Source organism: Pelobates fuscus, chromosome 1 (genome assembly GCF_036172605.1).
Source record: "Pelobates fuscus isolate aPelFus1 chromosome 1, aPelFus1.pri, whole genome shotgun sequence".
Lineage (NCBI taxonomy): Eukaryota > Metazoa > Chordata > Amphibia > Anura > Pelobatidae > Pelobates > Pelobates fuscus.
In genome coordinates, this window is record NC_086317.1 from 75,404,577 (window position 1) to 75,426,025 (window position 21,449).

Below are 21,449 nucleotides of genomic sequence, written 5' to 3' on the forward strand. Positions count from 1 at the left end.
CATGTGTCCTTAAGGGGTTAAGTTCAGAACATCCACTGGACCATTTTGAGAATTTCATGTTCTTGATATTATCCTATTCTAGTGTAGCCTTGGATGTGTGTTTAAGTTCATCTCCCTAGTGGAAGGCGAACCTCTGATCAAACTCAACTGTCTTGCAGTCTGTGCTTGGCTCCATAAATCTTGACCAGTTTCCAAGTTTCTGACGATGAATTCATTCAAACGACATGAAGCTATACCAGCCACGTTTCACCATTGGTCATGGTGATAAGAGATAAGCAGTGTCAGCTTTGCATTACATAAAGTGCCAATTGTGGTCTCATCAGACCAGACAACCATTTTCCATGTGTTTTCTGTGCATCTAAAATAACTTCTGGCAAACTCCACATGTAATTTAATATGGATTTTTTTTTCAGAAAAGGCTTTCCTTTTGCCATGTACCCATCCAGCTTTTATGGAGCACCACTGTTATGGTTGTTCCAAAAATAGATTCTTATCTGACATGCACATCTCCATAGCTTTTTAAAATGTAACATTGGGCTCTTGATTGCTTCTCCTACAAAGCCCTAGATAAGAAATTATTGTATTTAATAGTACTCTGAAGCTTTGGGATATATTGTATAAACCAGCCTTAACCAGTGCTTCTCCAGAACTTTATCCCGTGATTTTTTTTTTATATCCCCTTGTTCCCCATGATGCTGTTTGTTCTGATACGCGTTCTTTCAAACTCTGGGACATTCCAGAAGCTTTTATATTTATTTCAGACTCCATTCAGCTGATTTTGGGACATATTTGGGGTAATAAATGGATAAATGCTTGCATAAGAGTATATTTAGGTGTTTAAGATTGTCATAGCAATTGTGAGGAATAATTTCCAATTAAGTTGTATATCACAATAAGAATAATTTTGCACCTTAACTGTTATTTAACTCAAATGGTAAAAATCTGATTTAATTCTAGGTTGTAAAACAAAAAATTTTGAAATGTCCAAAGGAGGTGAGTTCTATTCAGAGGTCTGTGTATTCAACAAAATATATTGAAAATGAAGAGAACTAATAGCTTTTAAATTCTGCTGCTGAAATCCAACCCTCTGTGCTATGATGTAAGGATCTCTATCTCTGTATCCTTTTAAGATTTCCAATTAAATACTATCATTACTAGTCTTGCTCCTGGCTTTATTGCGCTTTTTTTTTTAGAATTTAACATTGTTTTTCCTTTTTTGTTTCTAGAGAGAACCTTACCCCCTATTTTATTTATAAATATATATGTATGATTTTATAAATCACTTGTAAGATCCTGCTGCTCTGTTTTTCATACGAAAACACAGAAAAACAACCTTTTCTTTTTTTTCTAATGTCACTAACTTACTTTCTGTACAATGGATATCCATTATATCATAGCAAAATAGACCTCCCCGTAGCTAGATACACTAGAATGGTTTGATCAGTAAAGCAATGTAGCCAGACCTTTATAAAACGTTACTTTTGTGCCATCCTATTATCTCCCGCCTTACTGACATGCATGCTGTTGGTTTAAATTGCACTCAGTTTAATTACCCTAAATATATGAAAAGCTTTTTGAAAAGAGAATGAAGTTCCTGTTCACGACTTCTTTTGAATATCATCGTGTATAATATCAGAAATCCATTATCACAGATGCAGGTCTCTACCCTCAGAGCACACTAAAAATGTGTAATTTATAGAAGTATCAGAGATCAAGAGTAAACCTTATAATATCAAGGTGTCACTTTCACGTTGACATCACAAGGCCCCCTTGACTTGCCTGTCTACTTACAGGGGGTGGGAAGGGGGGGGAGGGAAGCAGTATTTGGCTTGGGGGATCAAGTGCAAACAATTACATTTTTTGCACACAAAACTCACAGATCCCCCCCTGCCCTTCCATACACGCACACTACTCAAATAATATTTATAGAGTTTGACAGATGGAGGTTGCTAGAGTTGCAAGGTTTGACATCATATTTCCCTGCAACCTCTATCAGTGTGACCTGTGTATCATTAGAGAGAATTCATAGAAACCTGTGCATGGCCAAGTTATCGACTCAATAACCCGTGTCTCCATTGCCTTACCTACCTCTGTGTGTAAGTATATATCAAGGCTGCAGGCAGAAGCTGCTCCTTATTTTCTAAAGGTGATCAATTATAACATTTAAAGATTTATTTATTATTTGAGCATTTCATTGACTGCAGTGTCTGCAAAAATACATTGCAAATAGCATATTGGCTAAATATGATCATTGGACATTGGATCTTCTATCCTTTATTCAATTCTTCAATGTTCTGATTTTCTACATCTACTTGCTCAGAGAGTTTGTCATTACTTACTGTCTGATAGTATCAGATAATAGGAAAAACTCCTTCCCTGCACAACAGCATGAGGTATAATGTAATATTATGATTGATATGTTACATGGATTTACATTATGACATAAACTGTTAAGTCGTTTAATGCTACTTAATATTTCGTATTAAATTGTATCATACGTGTTTATCAGTATGAAATCTAAGGTATAAAAGCCAGCACTCTTTTTTTCCCATAATGCAGTTTTTCCTCATTGTCCTTGATGGATCATATCAGGATCCTACTGGTTCACACCACAGTTTCTCTACAGAATTATTCTATTTTCCATACATGGAAAAACATTATCTTAAACAGTATGCATGATCTGTCACCATTCCAATGATTCATAAACAAACAAGAATAGAGAACATACAAGCACCCCTCTTGGTGCCAATTATACTTAGAGCCTACTGCACGTTCACAGGCACAGATTGATGTGCCTTACTCATTTGATTTATTTATACATTACATTTATATAATAATGTATCCAAGCAGGCAAGGTTTCTTCCAATGGCTGTAAATCATGGACTTTGAACTTACCATGTAACTAAGCAAGTGATGCTCATCTCTGGACAATATGGCCATAGAGAAAATATATATAGAAGAACACATAGGAGTAAATAGAAGTTTTGGTAATTTGGATGTGTTATCCAAACATATAATAATCATATAATCATTACCAAAATGTCTCACTAGCTTTATACTGCAAAACAGACACTAAGTTCATAACCATTACAGTGCGCTGCAGTGATTATGGTACCAGGAGTCCCCTGGTAGGTTGTAAGCTGTCGAACTGTTTTAGAATGGTTTACTTCCAGTCTGAGCTGGTATGGTAAAGCAGAGGTTTATACCATTATTTATTGGCTGAGGACATCATCTGACTACAAGATGGTGCTGAAGTTTGAACTTTGACTTTACCATACCAGATCACTAGAAGACCTGCCAGTGACCGTGAGGTCTCAAACTGTTCTTAAATGGTCTGACAGCTTACAAATCAATCATGACAGGTGAATCCTGGCACCATTACTGTGACATTGAGCTGTAGTGGCTATGGTGCATTTAGTATCTCTTTAAAAATTATACTTTTAGATGTTTCAAAATGTTTTTATATAAGATACATGGGTAATCATGAATAACACAACAAGAAACAGTATAGTGTAAGTTGTGCTCAGAACAATGAGCAAACAATTGTTTAGTAGATATACCCCAATGAAAACATTCATGCATTTAATCATTTTTATATTTTTTTCATTAAGGATATATTGGTGAGGTACGGTAGCTCAGTTGGTAAATTCCCTGACTACAAAGCCTGTTCAAAAATGCAAATCCCAGCAGGGTCAACTCAGCCCTTCATCTTTCTGATGTCGATAAAATGAGTACAATCAATTGGGTAATAATAACATCTATTACTATTCAGCTGCCGATTTGGTTAATTCCGAGAGCATGTGCTAAAAAGCGCTTTAAGTATCACTGTGAGAAAGGTGCTATATTAGTAGTTATTATTATTATCTAAGAACTGCTTGCAAAATCTGCAGTTCTTTCGTCTGTAACCTTTGCAAGTCCTCCCCTACTAACCCAGCCAAGACTTTCTGTGGCTGTCCAATCAGAGACTTCCCAATGCAGCTCTATGAGAAGTATTTGCAAGGCTGGTGTTGTGAACAGTTGCCTGCCTCTTGAGTTTAGCTTCATTGAGCTAACCAAACCAGGAAGTAACAGGACCGGTTGTCTGATTGACGGCCAGAGGGTGTGACAAGGTTCAATTATAAGAGTGTAAATTTTATGGGTCCAGAGTGAATCAGCTTCTAACAAACTTTCAATCAAAAATAAGCCAGAGGTAGCTAACATTTTAGCCAGAGATGGTTAAAATAAAATCTTAATTTCTCTTGATCTGGACATTTTTTTAATTCTGCTGTTTTGATCTAAATATTGCTAGTAAAGTCTGAACATAGTACAACTCAATGTAAAGTTTATAGATCCCAATATCCTGTAAAATCCTCAGCAATGAAAGTGTTAAATCTACGCAAGAGAGACACAGCCATATCCACCCTACCAGCAGGTCTACACATGTCACATATCAGGTTGCCATTCCTTTCAATAACACTATTTTTATTACAAGATTTCTTTAATTGGTTGTGGCAATAAAAACCTTTTCCATTTTATGTCACTTTTATATGTCTAGCAGTCTACCAAACTTAATGCCATGGAGCCTGTGTATAGCACATTTACTACCATATGGGCTTTGCTGAATTCATGCATCTGTTCCATCAGTCTAAGCAGGTAAATTACTGAGATCTGAGCATCATTTTTCCCTTATACCAAGAGTTTTATACGCAATCTAGTGGAGGTGGAAACCCAGCTGGTCCAGATAATATTATGTACCTGTTTAATGCCGGACTATTGGGTTTTCAAATTATTTTTCCATTCTACAGAATCCACACTTTAGTGAATGCACTCCAACGTTACTCATTCCTTTCCAAAATATTAAGAGTTAACTGACGCAAAATATCAACGGTTGATTGTCACACCATCTGCTATCTAAATTATTCAACCAACGAACTTCAGAAAACAGAGCATGTAATATGATGTTATAAATCCGTAACATGATCTCACTTTTAAATACCCAACACATGTATCATGAAATAGTAATGAAATTAAAGTTATTTAATTGGATTTCTTTAGATACTATTCATTTGTTGCGCAGTTGCGGACTAGTATAAAATGTATAAAATGTTGATGTGGCAATTATAATGCTGTCTATAACACTCTATTGACATAACTAGTGATTTAAATCTTTCATACGATGTTCTGAGAATCCTTTAATACACAGCAACACCTTAGGAGTCAGTGGTCTTTCTTACATTAATGTCCATGGTTGCCTGACATGCAGCAGTCTAGACAGAGTAAACAGGTCAACCAATTTAAACAGGGCTTTGATCCATGACCAGAGTTAACTTAAACCACTATACATTGATAATTACCAGTGAAAGGTTGTAGTGAAATAATTACACACAATCATATTACGATCACGGAAAGTTACATTAATTACCTTCATGTTTGGAGGGGCAGTAGCAGGCGGCGACAAAGGGCGATCAGGAAGGGTCAGGTCTGAAGTATTGGACAACTCCTGTTTCCTGTTGACACAAAGTAGCCCGTTAGTTCTTAGCAATAAGAAAATGGACGCACCACTACTTTTCCCTTCCTCACCTCTTAGTCTTCATTAAATGTCTCCTGGAAGACCTCTGAAATATTCTAATTGTTCACAGAGAGTTTTCAAATCACCTGAACAACTTAATATTCTTAATTATTTATGCTAAGGGGACACAAAAGTGTGTGTTAATTCACATCAACTTTGTGAAGACTAGAACATGCAAACTGTTACAAAGTTGTGGTAAAATAAAAAAATATGATAACCTATAGGATTAAGCTGAGGTATCAACTTCTGAAGGTGCTGCAGGTAAACATCAATGAAGGTGCTTTGCAGGGAAGGAAAAATGGATAAATAGAATTGAGTTCCCATGACAACCTCATTACGACAAATTTCCCCCAGCCCTCCCTTCTCCTTCCTCCCATCTGGCATTAGCTATTATGGAGCATATTCTGTTTGTTTCTGGCTTTTCTCCTCATAGCTTGAAGGATTATGCCTGGTGAAGGCAGTGGGCAGAATTGAAATGTCAACAAATTAAACAAGGGGGCACAAATCTGGACTTTTCATTGTATCTTTGTGTAGTGACAATGTAGAGTGAGAAAGTCAGGGCATGGAGAAGATCAAATATGATTTCATTCAGTTCAGTGGTTATTATGACATTCAAGTCCATTAAGAGCAGGAAAGAGAAAGCCTCGGTGCTTTTTTTACTGGGTGAACTTCGTGTAATGCATTTTTTCCCCTGAATCCATACACTTTAATGAGAAGAAACATCACTCTGAGAATACCATTAAGAATCTTTTAAATTCCTTACAGCCAAACCTAGTCTAACCTGATTCCTCAAGTGTTAAAATAAATGGTGAAGAAATGAAGGCTTAGGATACGGCTGTCCACATCAAAATCCAAAATAACAAGCCTGTTTCCAAATCTATTGATTGACCTGTCTGTTTACCTTGCAACCTACAAATCAATCGATGTATTTTAATTTTTTTTTTTAGGTTTAAAAAAAATATATACCGGTATTTTGTTTTTTACAAGTCCATAAAATGTAACCACGGCAAACTATAAGGAATTTCATGTAACCAACCTGTCACACATTTGTCCAAGACAATGTCTGTATTAGCAGTAGATATTTTATAACAATTACTTTGATCTATGCAAAAATTTAAAATAATTATTTAGCCCAAAATATGTAAAGGTATGTTTTTTTTTTTTAAATATAATTTGTTTGTACACTGATGGAACCTCGTAAATATGATCTAGGTATGAATGATGTCAGCAAGTACTTCAGTCAATCAGAAGGCAGCTGACGGAGTCTCTTACTGCTACCACCCAACTTTAAGTCTATAATACCATCGCCAAGGCTGCAATATAATGTTTACATTATTTTACTGATGCTATAGTTTGTTTTTTTGTTTTTAAAATAAATTGTGATTATAGTATCAGAGAAACCAAATTGACCTGACATTAAATTCAGATTAAATTAAATTGACCTGACTTAATTTTTTTTTTTGTATTTCATAAGACAGTATACCTAATTTTCTTAACAGATTAAAATATATCAAATGGTCTCTGACTGTATCTGCTGTGGTTTCAACTTCACTTGCCACTCCCTCCACATTTTCCTAGATATGTATCACTTGTGCAGGATGTGACATACACTACACATCAGAGTGCATATACTATACGTGGAGGGCATTTGTTTACAATTCCTTTTTTGCATACTGAATTGACTTATTTCAGGCAATTTAATGCGGTCCAGTACCGTTAAACCTCTATTGGTGTAGTTGAGACTGATGCATAGACCTTCTTGCAGTCTACCAAAAAACACCCAAAAAGCACCCCAGAATTGGACGTCTTGTCTAACGTAGGGATAATGCTGTCCCTTTCTGACTTGCCTCACTCCCATTTATAATTCTTTATTTTTCTGTGCTTAGAGTAACATACAGGCTTGTAATGCCACAAAAACAGGTACAATCTTATAAGGACAATTTGAGATAAACAGTATCATGACATTTGATAGGTCAGCATACTTTTTGGGGGTAAATAAACAGGCTTCTCAATTCTACCATGTGACGAAAGCAGAGAAAGATTTCGCAACAATATCGTGCAGAATTAGAAATAACATTCAAGATTTTAAATACCACTGGGTGTCCAGCGTAAGTTGTTGCAGATAATTAGTTGTAATATATGACCAGGGCACAAGCACAGCAGGAATCGTGTGCAACTTATATGCAGGCATGCAGTGTTAGAGTATGGCATTAGCCTGCTGCCTTTGAGAATAGGTATACAAAAAACAAATTAAAGGACCACTCTAGGCACCCAGACCACTTCAGCTTAATGAAGTGGTCTGGGTGCCAGGTCCAGCTAGGGTTAACCCATTTTTTTTATAAACATAGCAGTTTCAGAGAAACTGCTATGTTTATAAATGGGTTAATCCAGCCTCCAAATCCTCTAGTGGCTGTCTCACTGACAGCCGCTAGAGGCGCTTGCGTGATTCTCACTGTAAAAAACACAGTGAGAGCACGCAAGCGTCCATAGGAAAGCATTGATAATGCTTTCCTATGAGACCGGCTGAATGCGCGCGCAGCTCTTGCCGCGCGTGCGCATTCAGCCGAATGGGAGGAGAGGAGGAGGATCGGAGGAGGAGAGCTCCCCGCCCGGCGCTGGAATAAAGGTAAGTTTTAACCCTTTACTCTCCATCCAGCCCGGCGGGAGGGGGTCCCTGAGGGTGGGGGCACCCTCAGGGCACTATAGTGCCAGGAAAACGAGTATGTTTTCCTGGCATTATAGTGGTCCTTTAAGTAGAATGCAGCTAGGAACCAACAACTACACAGTGTAAATAGGGACCAGCCATTAATTGCAATCATAGCACAGCACTTAGATAGCAATACTACAGAGTATTAGCCCATAGAGCTGGTATAGCTATGGGTAATCTGCTGATTCTTCACAAACCCGCTCAGCCGATGCCCCTGGATGGAAGGCAAGTGTCCCATACATGTCGTCTGAGGTAGCTTAAGAGCCCAAGAGGAGGTCGATGGAGCAACAGGCTAAAGTGTGGAGATGGGCCATGCTGCAGCTTTGGCGGTCCTCCTGATTTCACAGCCTCTCGGGGAGGTACAGGATATTGCCTCTGCTTATGTAGGCCCAATGGTAGGTTGTGTTCAGCATGAGACATTAAGAGATGTAGCGGACATCTCCGACCTTTTTGGGTGCTCCTTGCGTCTGGAGCTGTCTTTTTTTTTAGCTGGGGGAGGGGCAGGAGCCTCTTAGGTAGGTGAGTGTAGCCAATGTGAGGCATGTTGGTGTGTGCGAGATGCTTTGCCCAGAGATGTTCCACTCACCTCCCAACCGCTGCCCTTCTGGGCCTCCTTTGTTTGCCAAGGAAGTAGTGTAAGCGAGCGGGTTGCAATAGTTGCCCAGAAGTGATCAAAAATGTCCTCCAGCCACCATAGCGACTGCTCCACAGAGTAATGCCGGTTTAGTGCAGGCTGTGTTTGCCTGGGTTCATGAGTGGTGTGCTCCTCTGCCATCTTGGGAGAGTGGATTGCAGGCAGAGCTGGTACAGGTTGGAGGTGTCTGCAGAGGTATTTATGCAGATCAGTGGGACCAGGATGACCGCTTCCAGTCCAAAGGGCGTGGGGGGGTCGATTGAAAAGATGAGGTGCCTGAGGGCTCACTGCTGCAGAGCGGGAGAGCGGCCCCCTCCCCTGTCTGACCGATTGATAGGCCTTAACGGGATCCACCAGACAGGTGAGCTTTGGGTACTCTGTGGAAGCTGTCAGTAGACTCCCAGGGTTGCTTGGGTGATAATCAGTCCCCAGATTAGGCAGATGGGGTGTTGGGAGTTAGTCAAGAAACCCCCGTGTCAGGCTAGGAGGTCTTGCAATGTGCGTCCGGCGGCCATGCTGGTCACACCCAGTTCCTCTGCCCCTCACTTCACTCTTTTTTAAGGTGGAAATTCACCATTTTGTGTGGCTCATATTGTGTTGGGGCAAACCATGACACCATAATATTTATTGACATGGATATATGTGGCGATGAAAACTACTTACAATGATATATTTACAGCAATGTCATGTGTGTTATAGATCCCCTTTCTTCAAATCCATTAACCTTCTCTCTACATCAGTGCTTCCCGAACCAGCCTTCATGGCCCACCAACAATGCAGGATTTATGTATTTACCTTTTTTATTCCAATGGGGATACTGACAAAACCAGGATTGTTGCTGGGTCGTGAGGATTGGTTTGGGAACCACTGCCCTACATACTGTATTCAACACTGAACTATCAATGATATAGATGAGGAGTTAATTAAATTAAATTGTTATTTTATAACAATTCTACTTCCAGAAGTCATGGCTGCTCTATATTCAGAGAAGGATTAAAATCTTACAGGGCCCGAGGCAGCTTACCAGTTTGGGGCCCCCTTCATTCTTCATATAGGGATGGTTATTGGGACCAAGCAAATTCATCATTCCATCACCCCTGGGCCTATGGTCTTTATATGGTCAATCTAACTTGGTTCATATTATCTGTCAAGGTTCACCTGACACAACATGCTTTGCAATTGTTCTCAGAACACAAGACAGAGAACACTGTGAACAGAGAACCTCATTTAAAGTCATAAGCAGGAGATCTTTTCCTAGTGTGGTGCCTACATAAAATAAAAATTTCAAATACTCCTAATATAAAACCTAAATATTGGGCAGTATGAATGCGCATATAATGCATGACAGTATCTATTTGTGCAACGACCTCCGGCTGCATGAGTCAAGAGGTTTGCTATGCTCCAATTTCACACTCAAATAAATAGTTATATTAGCATTTTTAAAAATGAAGTACTTAAATAAAATTAGTAGCACAAATTAAATATAAAAAGGTTACAATAGCCAAAAGACTACAATAGCCAATTTGTTACAAATCCTGATCACAATTAAGCTTGCAGAGTACAAATGTAGAAAGCAGTACACCTTTTCATATAATTATCTGCTGCACAGAGTCATGAGTGGCGAGATTAAATAAATACAATTTAATTTTATTTATCCATGTTGCTGGCAAGTGAAAAGCAGTAACAGCTGGCTATGGATGCACAGCTCTTTATGGCTTTTATCTCATGCAAACAAACAAGGTTTCTACGGTAACTCGACACATGGTTTCCCAGCACAACTGTGTGGATTGACCGATGTACCCGGACAGATTTGGTTAATTAAAGAGCAAAAGGAAAAAACTTGTAAATAAGCACCTGAGCTCTCTGGATGAAGGTTTTGAAAAAATACGTGGACCTTACATCATAGTTAAAATCAGAGTTCCAGGAAGAAAAAAAAGTTTGTCTTCTTTTTTCTTTTTAGTTAAAGGAACATTGACTTATACATTTTCACTGGCTCCATGAACCAGTAAATTCTTATTTGTGTCTTTTTTTTTTTTTTTTTTTTTTTTTACTTGGAACGTCTCACAAATTATGGTATGACATATCTGCCTAAGGGGCTTCCACGAAGTGTACATTTAAATTGAAACCAGCTTTCAGATACATTGCATTAGGAACATTTATATTACTGTGAGTTTAACTTCCTTCTATGATCGCATGATAGAGGTAGTATTGTGACAAGTGACTTGGCAACAAATATTTAACAGACTTCATGGAGCCTGATCAAAGACGTAGAAGTAGGCTTCACTGCACCTTTTATCTAATGTAATTTTACAAGTGCCATATTTATGATTTGGCATTGGGACAGTCCCACCAGATACATGACAATTGGGTGATATGTCTTTGTTGAAAAACACTGCATTTTTTTGCGGTTGCTTACATAATTGCTTTTTGCTTAAAGGGAATACATAAATCTAAACATGTATATGATAGAATGTGATGGCAGATAAGAACCATTTGGCCGATCTATTCTGCCCAATTTTTAAAATACTTTCATTAGTCCCTGGACTTATGGCTATCCCATGCATGCTTAAACTCCCTCACTGTGTTAACCTCTACCACTTCCGCTGGAAGGCTATTCCATGCATCCACTACCCTCTCAGTAAAATAATGCTTCCTGATATTATTTTTAAACCTTTGCCCCTTTAATTTAAGACTATGTCCTCTTATTACAAAAAGACAAAAGTGGAGACCACCCAGAATACGTATAATGAATGAAATACAAAGGGACAACCTGATATGGGTCAAATTCCCTAGAATGGGATCTGTGTGAAAATGAAAAACACTTTCATAGCGTAAAAAAGTAAATATAAATGGTGTTTAAAGTGAGATTAGAAATGCACTCACAAACAAACGGTTATTCAGGCCTTTCACCCTCTCAGGGGTAATATGATGAGCACAGAGGTCCTCCAGCACGATATATGTGGATATAAAGAATGCAATATAGTGAAGAATGTTTAGAAATATATAAATTCACATTTATTCATTGCACTTACAAATTTTCAGCATAAAAAAGGCATCTCTCCATAAACATATGGAACTCCTGGTGGTGATAGTCGAGTATCCACAGTCCAGAGTCAGGAAGAAGATACAGCATACAAATAAAATTAAATAAAAACAATTATAAGTACATAAGAAGTGTAGTGATATCCAACGCGTTTCGTCCTATTGGATGACGGACTTCTTGAAGAAGTCCGTCATCCAATAGGACGAAACGCGTTGGATATCACTACACTTCTTATGTACTTATAATTGTTTTTATTTAATTTTATTTGTATGCTGTATCTTCTTCCTGACTCTGGACTGTGGATACTCGACTATCACCACCAGGAGTTCCATATGTTTATGGAGAGATGCCTTTTTTATGCTGAAAATTTGTAAGTGCAATGAATAAATGTGAATTTATATATTTCTAAACATTCTTCACTATATTGCATTCTTTATATCCACATATATCGTGCTGGAGGACCTCTGTGCTCATCATATTACCCCTGAGAGGGTGAAAGGCCTGAATAACCGTTTGTTTGTGAGTGCATTTCTAATCTCACTTTAAACACCATTTATATTTACTTTTTTACGCTATGAAAGTGTTTTTCATTTTCACACAGATCCCATTCTAGGGAATTTGACCCATATCAGGTTGTCCCTTTGTATTTCATTCATTATACGTATTCTGGGTGGTCTCCACTTTTGTCTTTTTGTAACATATTTCCACAGGTGGTTGTGAAGTTCACCTGGAACTATCTCAGTATACGTGTTTTCTCTTAGTGTATATACTTTATTTCTTTGTTTCATATGTCCTCTTATTGTTGTCATTTTTCTTCTTTTAACCCCTTAAGGACCAAACTTCTGGAATAAAAGGGAATCATGACGTGTCACACATGTCATGTGTCCTTAAGGGGTTAAATATAGTCTCCTCCTTTACTGTGTTGATTCCCTTTATGAATTTAAATGTTTCTATCATATCCTCCCTGTCTCGTCTTTTCTCCAAGCTATACATAGAATACACTATTACATAATAATATTATTTAAGGCCTGTTTGTTAACAATATACATTTCAGCTGTCATCGGCTTGTTTGAGCACCTCCTGACTAGACCCGGAGGAACTGGGTGTGATATTTAATAGTTTTTACAGCTCTAGGACATTGGTCTGTTTTTCAGAATAGTGATTACATCCACACAGTTATAAGGAGAAGTAGCTCACATTTTTTTATAATAATGTACCTTATGTGCTTTATAGATTGTTTTCAGTTATTTTGTATTCCTATACTGATTGAATTATATGGATTGTATTTGCTGGGTAAGCCTCTGATTAGAGCTTCAACTTTTATTGTAAGTTATTTCTTTTTAATATAAGGTGGTGGTTTTTCAGCTTTTAGGTTTTCTCTAGACATGTGCATTCGTTTTCGTACGAATACGATTTCATCTGAAAATTCTGGTTTACTACACGGGTGGACCTGGCACATGTAGAGGCATTCTGGAGGATTTAACCTGTGCCAGGTCCCCCCATATTGCACTAGCGACTGGGCAGCAATAGCAATAGCAATAGCTGCCCAATAGCTGCCCAGTCACTGGTAGTTTTAAATTTGTTTAGGCAACATGCCCCTACTAGCGGCATGCCGCTAATAGGGGCATGCGGGAGGATTTAACCTCACTTTTATTAATATGGGGGTAATAGGTTTCAATGCAGGGGGGGGGGGGTAGGAATGGTTTCACAAGGAGAGATGCTTGCTGTTTTCGTCTTAATAGACAAAAAATTTATTATTTTTTTAATGAATGTCGTTTGAAAACGAATGGTTTGTGGCCAAAATTTCGTAACTGATGAATTCCATTTTTATTTAGTATGAAATCATTTGTACGAAACAAAAATTTCACTGGTGCACATGTCTAGTTTTCTTTTTATTTTCTATGATTTACATGAAATATCGAATGTGTTGAAGTTTGTGGTGTATTGATAGTTACTATTGGCTATTAAGACAATTTTTCATAATAATGAGCAGGATTTTATGTTATCAGGTCCTCTTGTATCTAGTAACATCTTTTTCCCTAACAGGGAAAATAGAAGATATTGATCTAATTTATGTTGAACTGCCAATCTGGTATTTTAGGAAGGGTGCAGGTAGCAGGGTCCTAACTGGCTGATTTTGAAATTCACAAACTCCCCCACCCCACACATGGAATCATAAAGCAGTTTATCTAACAGGGTTATTTACTAAAGGGAAAATTGTTGAGAATTCAGAATGAAATTCACTTTGAATTCTTGACCATTCTCCCTTCCCTAGTCAATAACTCTATATATGTTATTCTATTTGGTTATCAACTACAAATGATTGGGTACCAGTCCTTCTCTCGTTCTATAATTTATCTAGCTGTCATAGGTATAAATTGCAAGCATTATTAGAGGAACAGGAATGAAGGCATTTTACGAGTGGTTTGGGGTGTACATTGCATTGTTTTGTTTAGGGGAAAAAAATGTAACTGAGTCACCAAGTCCTTTAGAATACTGGCCAAACTTTCACAATACCAGCTAAGATATTAATAGATATTCCCATCGTAGCACATTGCGTTACACCTATCTGAAGCACTATTGTGACATTTAGTGATTTCATTCTGTGCTTATCAAGCAACAGAGATCATAACGAGAGGTGAAGTTGTTTCAAAGGGTGTGTTTTATTAAAATATTTTTCATCGAAAACCAATATTACAATTATCATTGCTGTTACTATTTTAGGAACAGTACAACCGTTTGTAATAGTCAGGAAGCTGAAAACCTTGTATTGTTAGATTAAAGTCTAACTTCATAAACCACAAACTAACCAAGGCTGAGATTTTACCCACTCAGAATTTGCGGCCAAAATGAACAATGGAGTTAAAAGAATTAGGCAGTGGGAACATTTAAAGGCATTCTCAGAAACTTGATAGGCAGAGCTACTGGTTTTCATGGGAACTATTGTCCAAATAGAAGAGTTTCTTTGCATTTTGTTTTAAAGGGACACTATAGTCACCAGTACAACTACAGCTTATTGAATTTGTTCTGGTGAGTAGAATCATTACCTTCAGGCTTTGTGCTGTAAACACTGTATTTTCAGAGAAAATGCAGTGTTTTCATTACAGCCTAGTGATAACTCCACGTTTGACTTGTGCTGGCGCTGCCCCTGATCTGCCTCCTCGACAGTCTCAGCAAATCCTATGGGGAAACATTGTGATTGGTTCAGACCACCACTTCTGATGATGTCAGCAGACAGCAGGCAGTTTCAGAGGTAGACAGGGGCTGAGCCAGCAGCTGTAGACTTGAATCCAAGTAAGATGTTACTATATATATGGAGGCAAGAAGGGGCCAGGGGGGCTAGATGGTGCTTTTAACACTATAAGGTCACGAATACATGTTTGTGTTCCTGACCCTATAGTGTTCCTTTAATATCATTTTAAATCTCAGGTTATTTTGACTTTATATTAGTTACAATGGTTTGCAACTCCATGAAAACAAAAAAACAATTATAAAACATTTGTAATTATGATATACATATAAGAGCCTTAATACAACAAGAGCAACAACCTGCAAACATTGGAAAATGTTTTGGTTTCTTTTAACACACCAGTTTGTGTGGCTGTGTTTTGATGTATTTAATGCAGAGTATGTATATATATAAATATATATATATATATACATACGGCTGCAAATACATACATACATACATATATATATATATATATATATATATATATATATATATATATATATATATATATATATATATATATATATATATATGTATGTATTTGCAGCCGAATTGGCACATCAATGCATATCCACCAAGATTCCTGGGTTTGGTAGGACAGTCTCTAATGTGGAATTCTGTCCCCTTTCCTGGATTTTCTCCTAGATTAAGGACAACAGAGACTAAGTACACAGAAAGCACAAAGAGAGGGCATAATTATATGTGTTCACCTTGAGATACACTGCATTTAGGGCATGGAGTCTACAAGCAGAGTGCTTTAACTGACTGTGCAGCCCTGAGTAGGACTCATCATGCCAGGCTGGCATGTCCCCTTTTTAAGTGTACCCACACATTTGGGCATCACCAGTGACACATGCAGCCAGAGCCGGAATGCCCATTGGTCCCGGTGAGGCAATGGCTTGCACCCCTCTCAGCACTTTACTGTGTTTCCACTCCGAGCAGCAGTCTCGCATTGCTGCTTGCGAGTGTGACATACACACTAACACTGTTTCCACTACACAGACACTGCATGCACTACACAAATATACACAATGCATTCACTATGCACACTGCATACAATACACAAACACAGACACTGCATTCACAACACACACTGCATAAATTAATGGATGTGGGTGTGTTTTGGTGAGCGTGGTTTTAGTAGGAGGAGGGGGGCAGCATTTCATCCTTGGACCCAGGTAGCACAATGTCTTGGGCCGGCCCTGCATGCAGCATCACTGACATGATCTATACAGGCTCAGTCACTTAGTTTCATATCTACTATGTTAGGAAGTCAGCTAAGGGATTCAAATGAATTTAGGACAGTAAGCTTTAATGGTAAAAACAAGCAGTATATCAAGAAAAAAACACAAAAAAAACAACAACAGTAAAACAAGCCAAATATTACTCCATTCTATCACAGGGTATATACGGCAGTACATAAACGTTTTAGTTCGCTATAGCTCCACCTACTGTTCAGCTTGCCAACAGACTTATTATACATGATGAAATTTTTTTTAAAAAAAAACCCTCTAAAATAAAAAGAGACAAAGCTTACAAATAATTGAAATCAATTATTTCCTGCTCAGGAGCTTCTGGTACTAATACAATTGGTCTGTCAGGTACATGAGGCAAGATGAAGGTTTACATAATATTTTGAATATATGTTGCAAATATAAATAAAAAAAACAAGTTAGTTGGGTTGTATACATTTAAAAAAAAAACTTTGGAACTGTAGGCATAAAGCAATTTTTTTGCTACAGAAATTTTTGTGGTTGTGACATACATCGCCACTCTTTGATGTGTTGTCATATTGGTGTAGGCAGTTGAGATGTGTTGTCGTGTTTTGCAGTAGGGAGTGAAGGGGAGGAGATTGGTCTAGCTGAAAATAAAGTTGTAGCCCATACATCCTCACTTTCAAGCTGTTGTCAAATCTATTGTTTTGTTACGTAATGTATCTATGTATTAATGTGAGTCAGCGATAGGGTAGATGAAATCTGTTCCGTTCATTTGAAGCTTGACCCTATACTATGAGACACATGCCATACTGATGTTCAAGGTGTCCATTATAGGTAAGGTAACCCAGTTTAGTTTAGAAAACTCTATACCTAAAACTTTGGAAACCCTGTAACGGAACCTGGAACATGGTGATTAGCCCAATTACCAAATCAGTCAAAATACCCTATTGCCATGCTCGTGTATCTCCGGCCTCATGAACCAATCAGTGCTTGTATTAAAAAAAAATGAATAAATAAAAAACGATATATAAGTGCACACATGCAAACACTACACTGTTTGGAGAAAAAAAAAACAGATTCTCAGCTCCCCTGACTCTGACTGTATATGCCAATAAAAGCAGCTGTTGGACTGATGTCAACTATTATAGTTAAAAGGAGCAGAGCACTTAGCATTAAAGCAAGTTTCAGTGTGCTGAGGTTTCTGATATCCCAAGAACTTTATTTCCCATTAAGAGCTGCCATCAATCTCACAGGTAATATGGTCACTGGGCCTCTTGAAAAAGAAAAACATAGAATCTCCTGCATTCACCACATGTAAGCAGCACGTCTTTTCGCCAACATTAGCCTAAAAGCTGAAGCAGACACAAGCTTCTCATTAGAGGAGGAAAGGAAAGCAAATCACTGCATCAACTTGTTGCAGGAATTCTAAACTCCATTATAGTTCTGTTAAAGGGACACTAAAGGCACCAACACCACTTCATTTCAATGAAGTGGTCTGGATGCAGTGTCCCTCACTTTATTGGGCTAGAATGTAAATCGTTGCCATTCTATAGGAATGGTAATGTTTACATTTCAGAGTCAAGACATCTCTAGAGGTTGTCAGGAAGCCAGTTACTAGAGTCAATTCCTCTGCTGTAACCAAGTCAAATTCAGTAATAGATCAAATGCTGCTCATAGATTAGATGTTGCATGATTTAAGTCAATAGGGTGGAATGGCATCGTGAAAAACTAGCGCGGAGAGGGCTGAAACCTAAGTAAATCTCACCTTTCAAACCCTCCTATGGGGGGATTGCTGGTCATCTAGATAGGCAACAGGACTAAAGTGTTAGGAATACATGTTTGTGCTCATTAACACTATAGTGTTCCTTTAATAATTACAGGATTTGGTAACATGATCTGCTTGATAAAAAATTTTTGTCAATGTGCCACAATTCTCAGTTTAGTAATATAAGTGAATATGAATATGAGTTTTCTCAGCTCTGAGAGTTGACAAGGTTGGAGGAACAGAAGTAGCTATGAGAAATGTTAGCAGCTCTATATCTATCTATATCTCTATCGCTCTCTATATCTATCAGTCCAACTAAACTTCAATTATTAGTGCGGCTCAGCAACCACTGGTGGTATCCATTCTTGGAGTGCAGTGACTCAGGGATGCAGGAAGGAAGTTATATTTATCTTACGCTGTCCCACCAAGGCACAGCCATCATTTTCTTCAACTCTTGATGCTTCATCAACCAGCATCCACGTAAGAGCTGTACTCTCTGACTTATCCTAGACTACAACACTGATGTCTATAAAGGATCCTGTAAAATAGGAGCCTCCCTAATTCATAAGATAATGCATGATTCCTACAGCTATCACTAGTGATGGCTGTGGAAACTAGCAAAACCTGATGGTGGAAGCAATGGCGTAGCATGGTGGGGGCCACAGGGACTGTTGACCTGGACGCAAAATTCTTAGAAGTGCAAAATTTTAAAATGAAAAAATTAGTAGTAATAGTAAATAAAAAAAAGCACGCCCTCCCCCTTACACAGAAAATCTCCCAGTTCTGGACAGTTTTTCAACACGACGGGGCAAATCAACATTGCCTCACAACGTTTTACAGTATTTTCCTTGCTAATTACAGCCATACTGCCCTCATATAATCCTTATCGGTGAATTACATAATGCCTTATAATAGCATCATTTCTCGTCTGAAGATACCACCTGTATCTTCAAACGGGAAATCACGGTATTAATAGGCATACATAAATTCATTACATAAGTGCCTATTAAATGCTATAACACCATTACTCCGGTAACGGACATCTGAATAGCCTCGCTCCTCCTTCCCTACCTGCCTTGTCTCCATGACGTGTGTGACACTGATTACTTCAGGCGTTAGGTGGTTTTAAAAAATGACACAACTATCAGTGTCCCACACATCACGGAAAGAAGGCGGGTAGGGGAAGAGCAGCGGCTATCTAGGGGTGCCTGTTAAGGAATTCAGGGAATGCTAACAGTCCACGGGTTACAGGGAGAAAACTTGCCTTGCCCCAGGCAATGGCATCCTACGCTATGCCAGTGGGTGTAAGTGCCCCCTTTTGTTGCATTTTTTCAAATTACGCATTTGTCATAAGACAAGGTAGTTATATCTCTATTCTGCATTTTTATTTAAGTGAAACATTTAATAAACAAGTGAAATGCTCAAACATTTCACTTGTTTATTGTGACAGAGCTTCGTTAACAATGGGGGCATGGTTTGCCTGATGCACCCAACACGGATACGTAGTTATTTGCTGTCCTGTTCCCGGTTTGAAAATAAGTTATAAACTTTACATACACTTTTCTTTTTTAACACTTACTTATGAAAGGTATTGAGTATAATAGAAATATGATTATGCTGCCCATTAACTGAGCAAGTTTAGTACAAAGAAAAACTTTTTATGAAGCCAGTTCCAGAATTCCTCATCATGCAAATAGATCCATAACCAACAGCATTCTGTGAAGCTTTCGATTCTTTAAAAAAATAATTAAAAAAAGACATCTGCTTGAAAAATTGAGGCATTAATGTTATCCTTATAACTAAAACATTATCTCAAAACCTACAGTACGCTAGAGTAAAGAATGCCGTTAAACACATAGATATGAACGTGCCGAATGACTTCCCCTCCTTGACTTTCTAGAATTATTTTTCCTAAGCGCTTTGATCCAACACAGTAAAAATATCTGATTGCATCATGACTCACAGGCTGTGATCTAAACACAGCTCATTCACAGCCACTTTTGAGAAGAATCAAGGCAGTGAGATTATGTGTTGACAAGCTCGGTAAGACACTTCAGACATCAGCTGTTAACCATGAAATCTGCCCCAATCATTTTTCTTTATAGAAATAGTAAATCCAAATATAATTATTTAAATGGTTATTTATAAATACACTCTAGATGTAAATTCATTTGAGCAGAATCCTCTACACCTCTTATATCTACCAAGATAACATAACATATATGCATGTGTGTGTGTGTCTATATATACATATACACATATATATAACAGATAGAAAGACAGTACAGATGAAAAGTTATTTCACAATACATATTTTAAATTCCCTGTTTTCTTTTTACCAGTAGGCCAATAAAAAATAGAAACAGTTGAATATGTAGTTTCTTTGGCACCAAATGATGAAGCAGGCTCCCAAAACTCCAAGACTATCAGCCCCTTAATATAAATTATGAGTTGCTGGGGGTCGGGGCCTGGCCATCAGGGAGAGCAGAAGTGCATAGCATGAGCTCCTCCACCAAAGATTCAAAACCTGAATTCTCTGGAGGGATATCACCCTCAAAAGCTACCTATCCAATTGCTTTCCTGCTCCTGAATGTGAGGGAGCTCTCTGGGGAAAATGTGAAGCCTCTCTGTAAAGCCTGGGGCCAGAAACTGTCTTGCGGCCTACACGCTGGCAGACCCAGTGGCGGGGAGAAACGGACGATCTCCTGGCCTGGAACTGCCGACGCTAGCAACATCCTTCGCAACAGCCCCGTTACCCTCACTTGGACCTGTGGGGGTTATCCCGGTCCCCACTGGCTGCTACGACGCACGATAGTGCAACTCTAGTTGCAGAATCTAAGCCGAAGCCTGATACACAGCTTACTATTCTAAGATGGCGGTGCTCATTCCACATGGCCCTGAACGCATGCAACTGGGGCTGGTACACCCAGACCCTACTGCTTAACCTCTGCGGCGGCTGGAGGAAGTGCTACAACGCTTCTGGGAATCCGTTGAGGCACGGCAAGAGGCAAAGCCACAACAATCCCAGACGGGAGACCAAGAGAGCGGCAGACAGGCGGTGAGTGGGCCCACCCCGGGCACTCACTTCCCAACACAGTGAGTAACCTCTACCACGAGCCCACAGGGGTCAAAGGCCAAAGGGGTTAAAGCGGATTGATGGAAGATTAGGGTCCGCTATCAGCGGCATGGTCCCACCCTCATAGGGAAGGACTTGGACCCAAAGAGGCCCCGAGTCGTGGCCCGAAGATGCAGGCCCCGGGCGGAGGGGTTGCCCATTACCACACATCTGGAGTGCCAAACCTC

General features: G+C 38.6%; 1 protein-coding gene across 4 annotated transcripts in view; it reads right to left on the reverse strand.

The window, feature by feature from the left end:
- Window positions 1-21,449, reverse strand: part of RAP1GAP2 (RAP1 GTPase activating protein 2) — a 684,483-nt gene that overhangs the window by 214,957 nt on the left and 448,077 nt on the right. For all 4 annotated transcript variants that reach the window (XM_063449836.1, XM_063449818.1, XM_063449826.1 and 1 more), the window contains one exon: window positions 5,402-5,486. In XM_063449836.1, coding sequence (XP_063305906.1) covers window positions 5,402-5,486 — 85 coding nt within the window. The remainder of the gene's footprint in view (window positions 1-5,401; window positions 5,487-21,449) is intronic.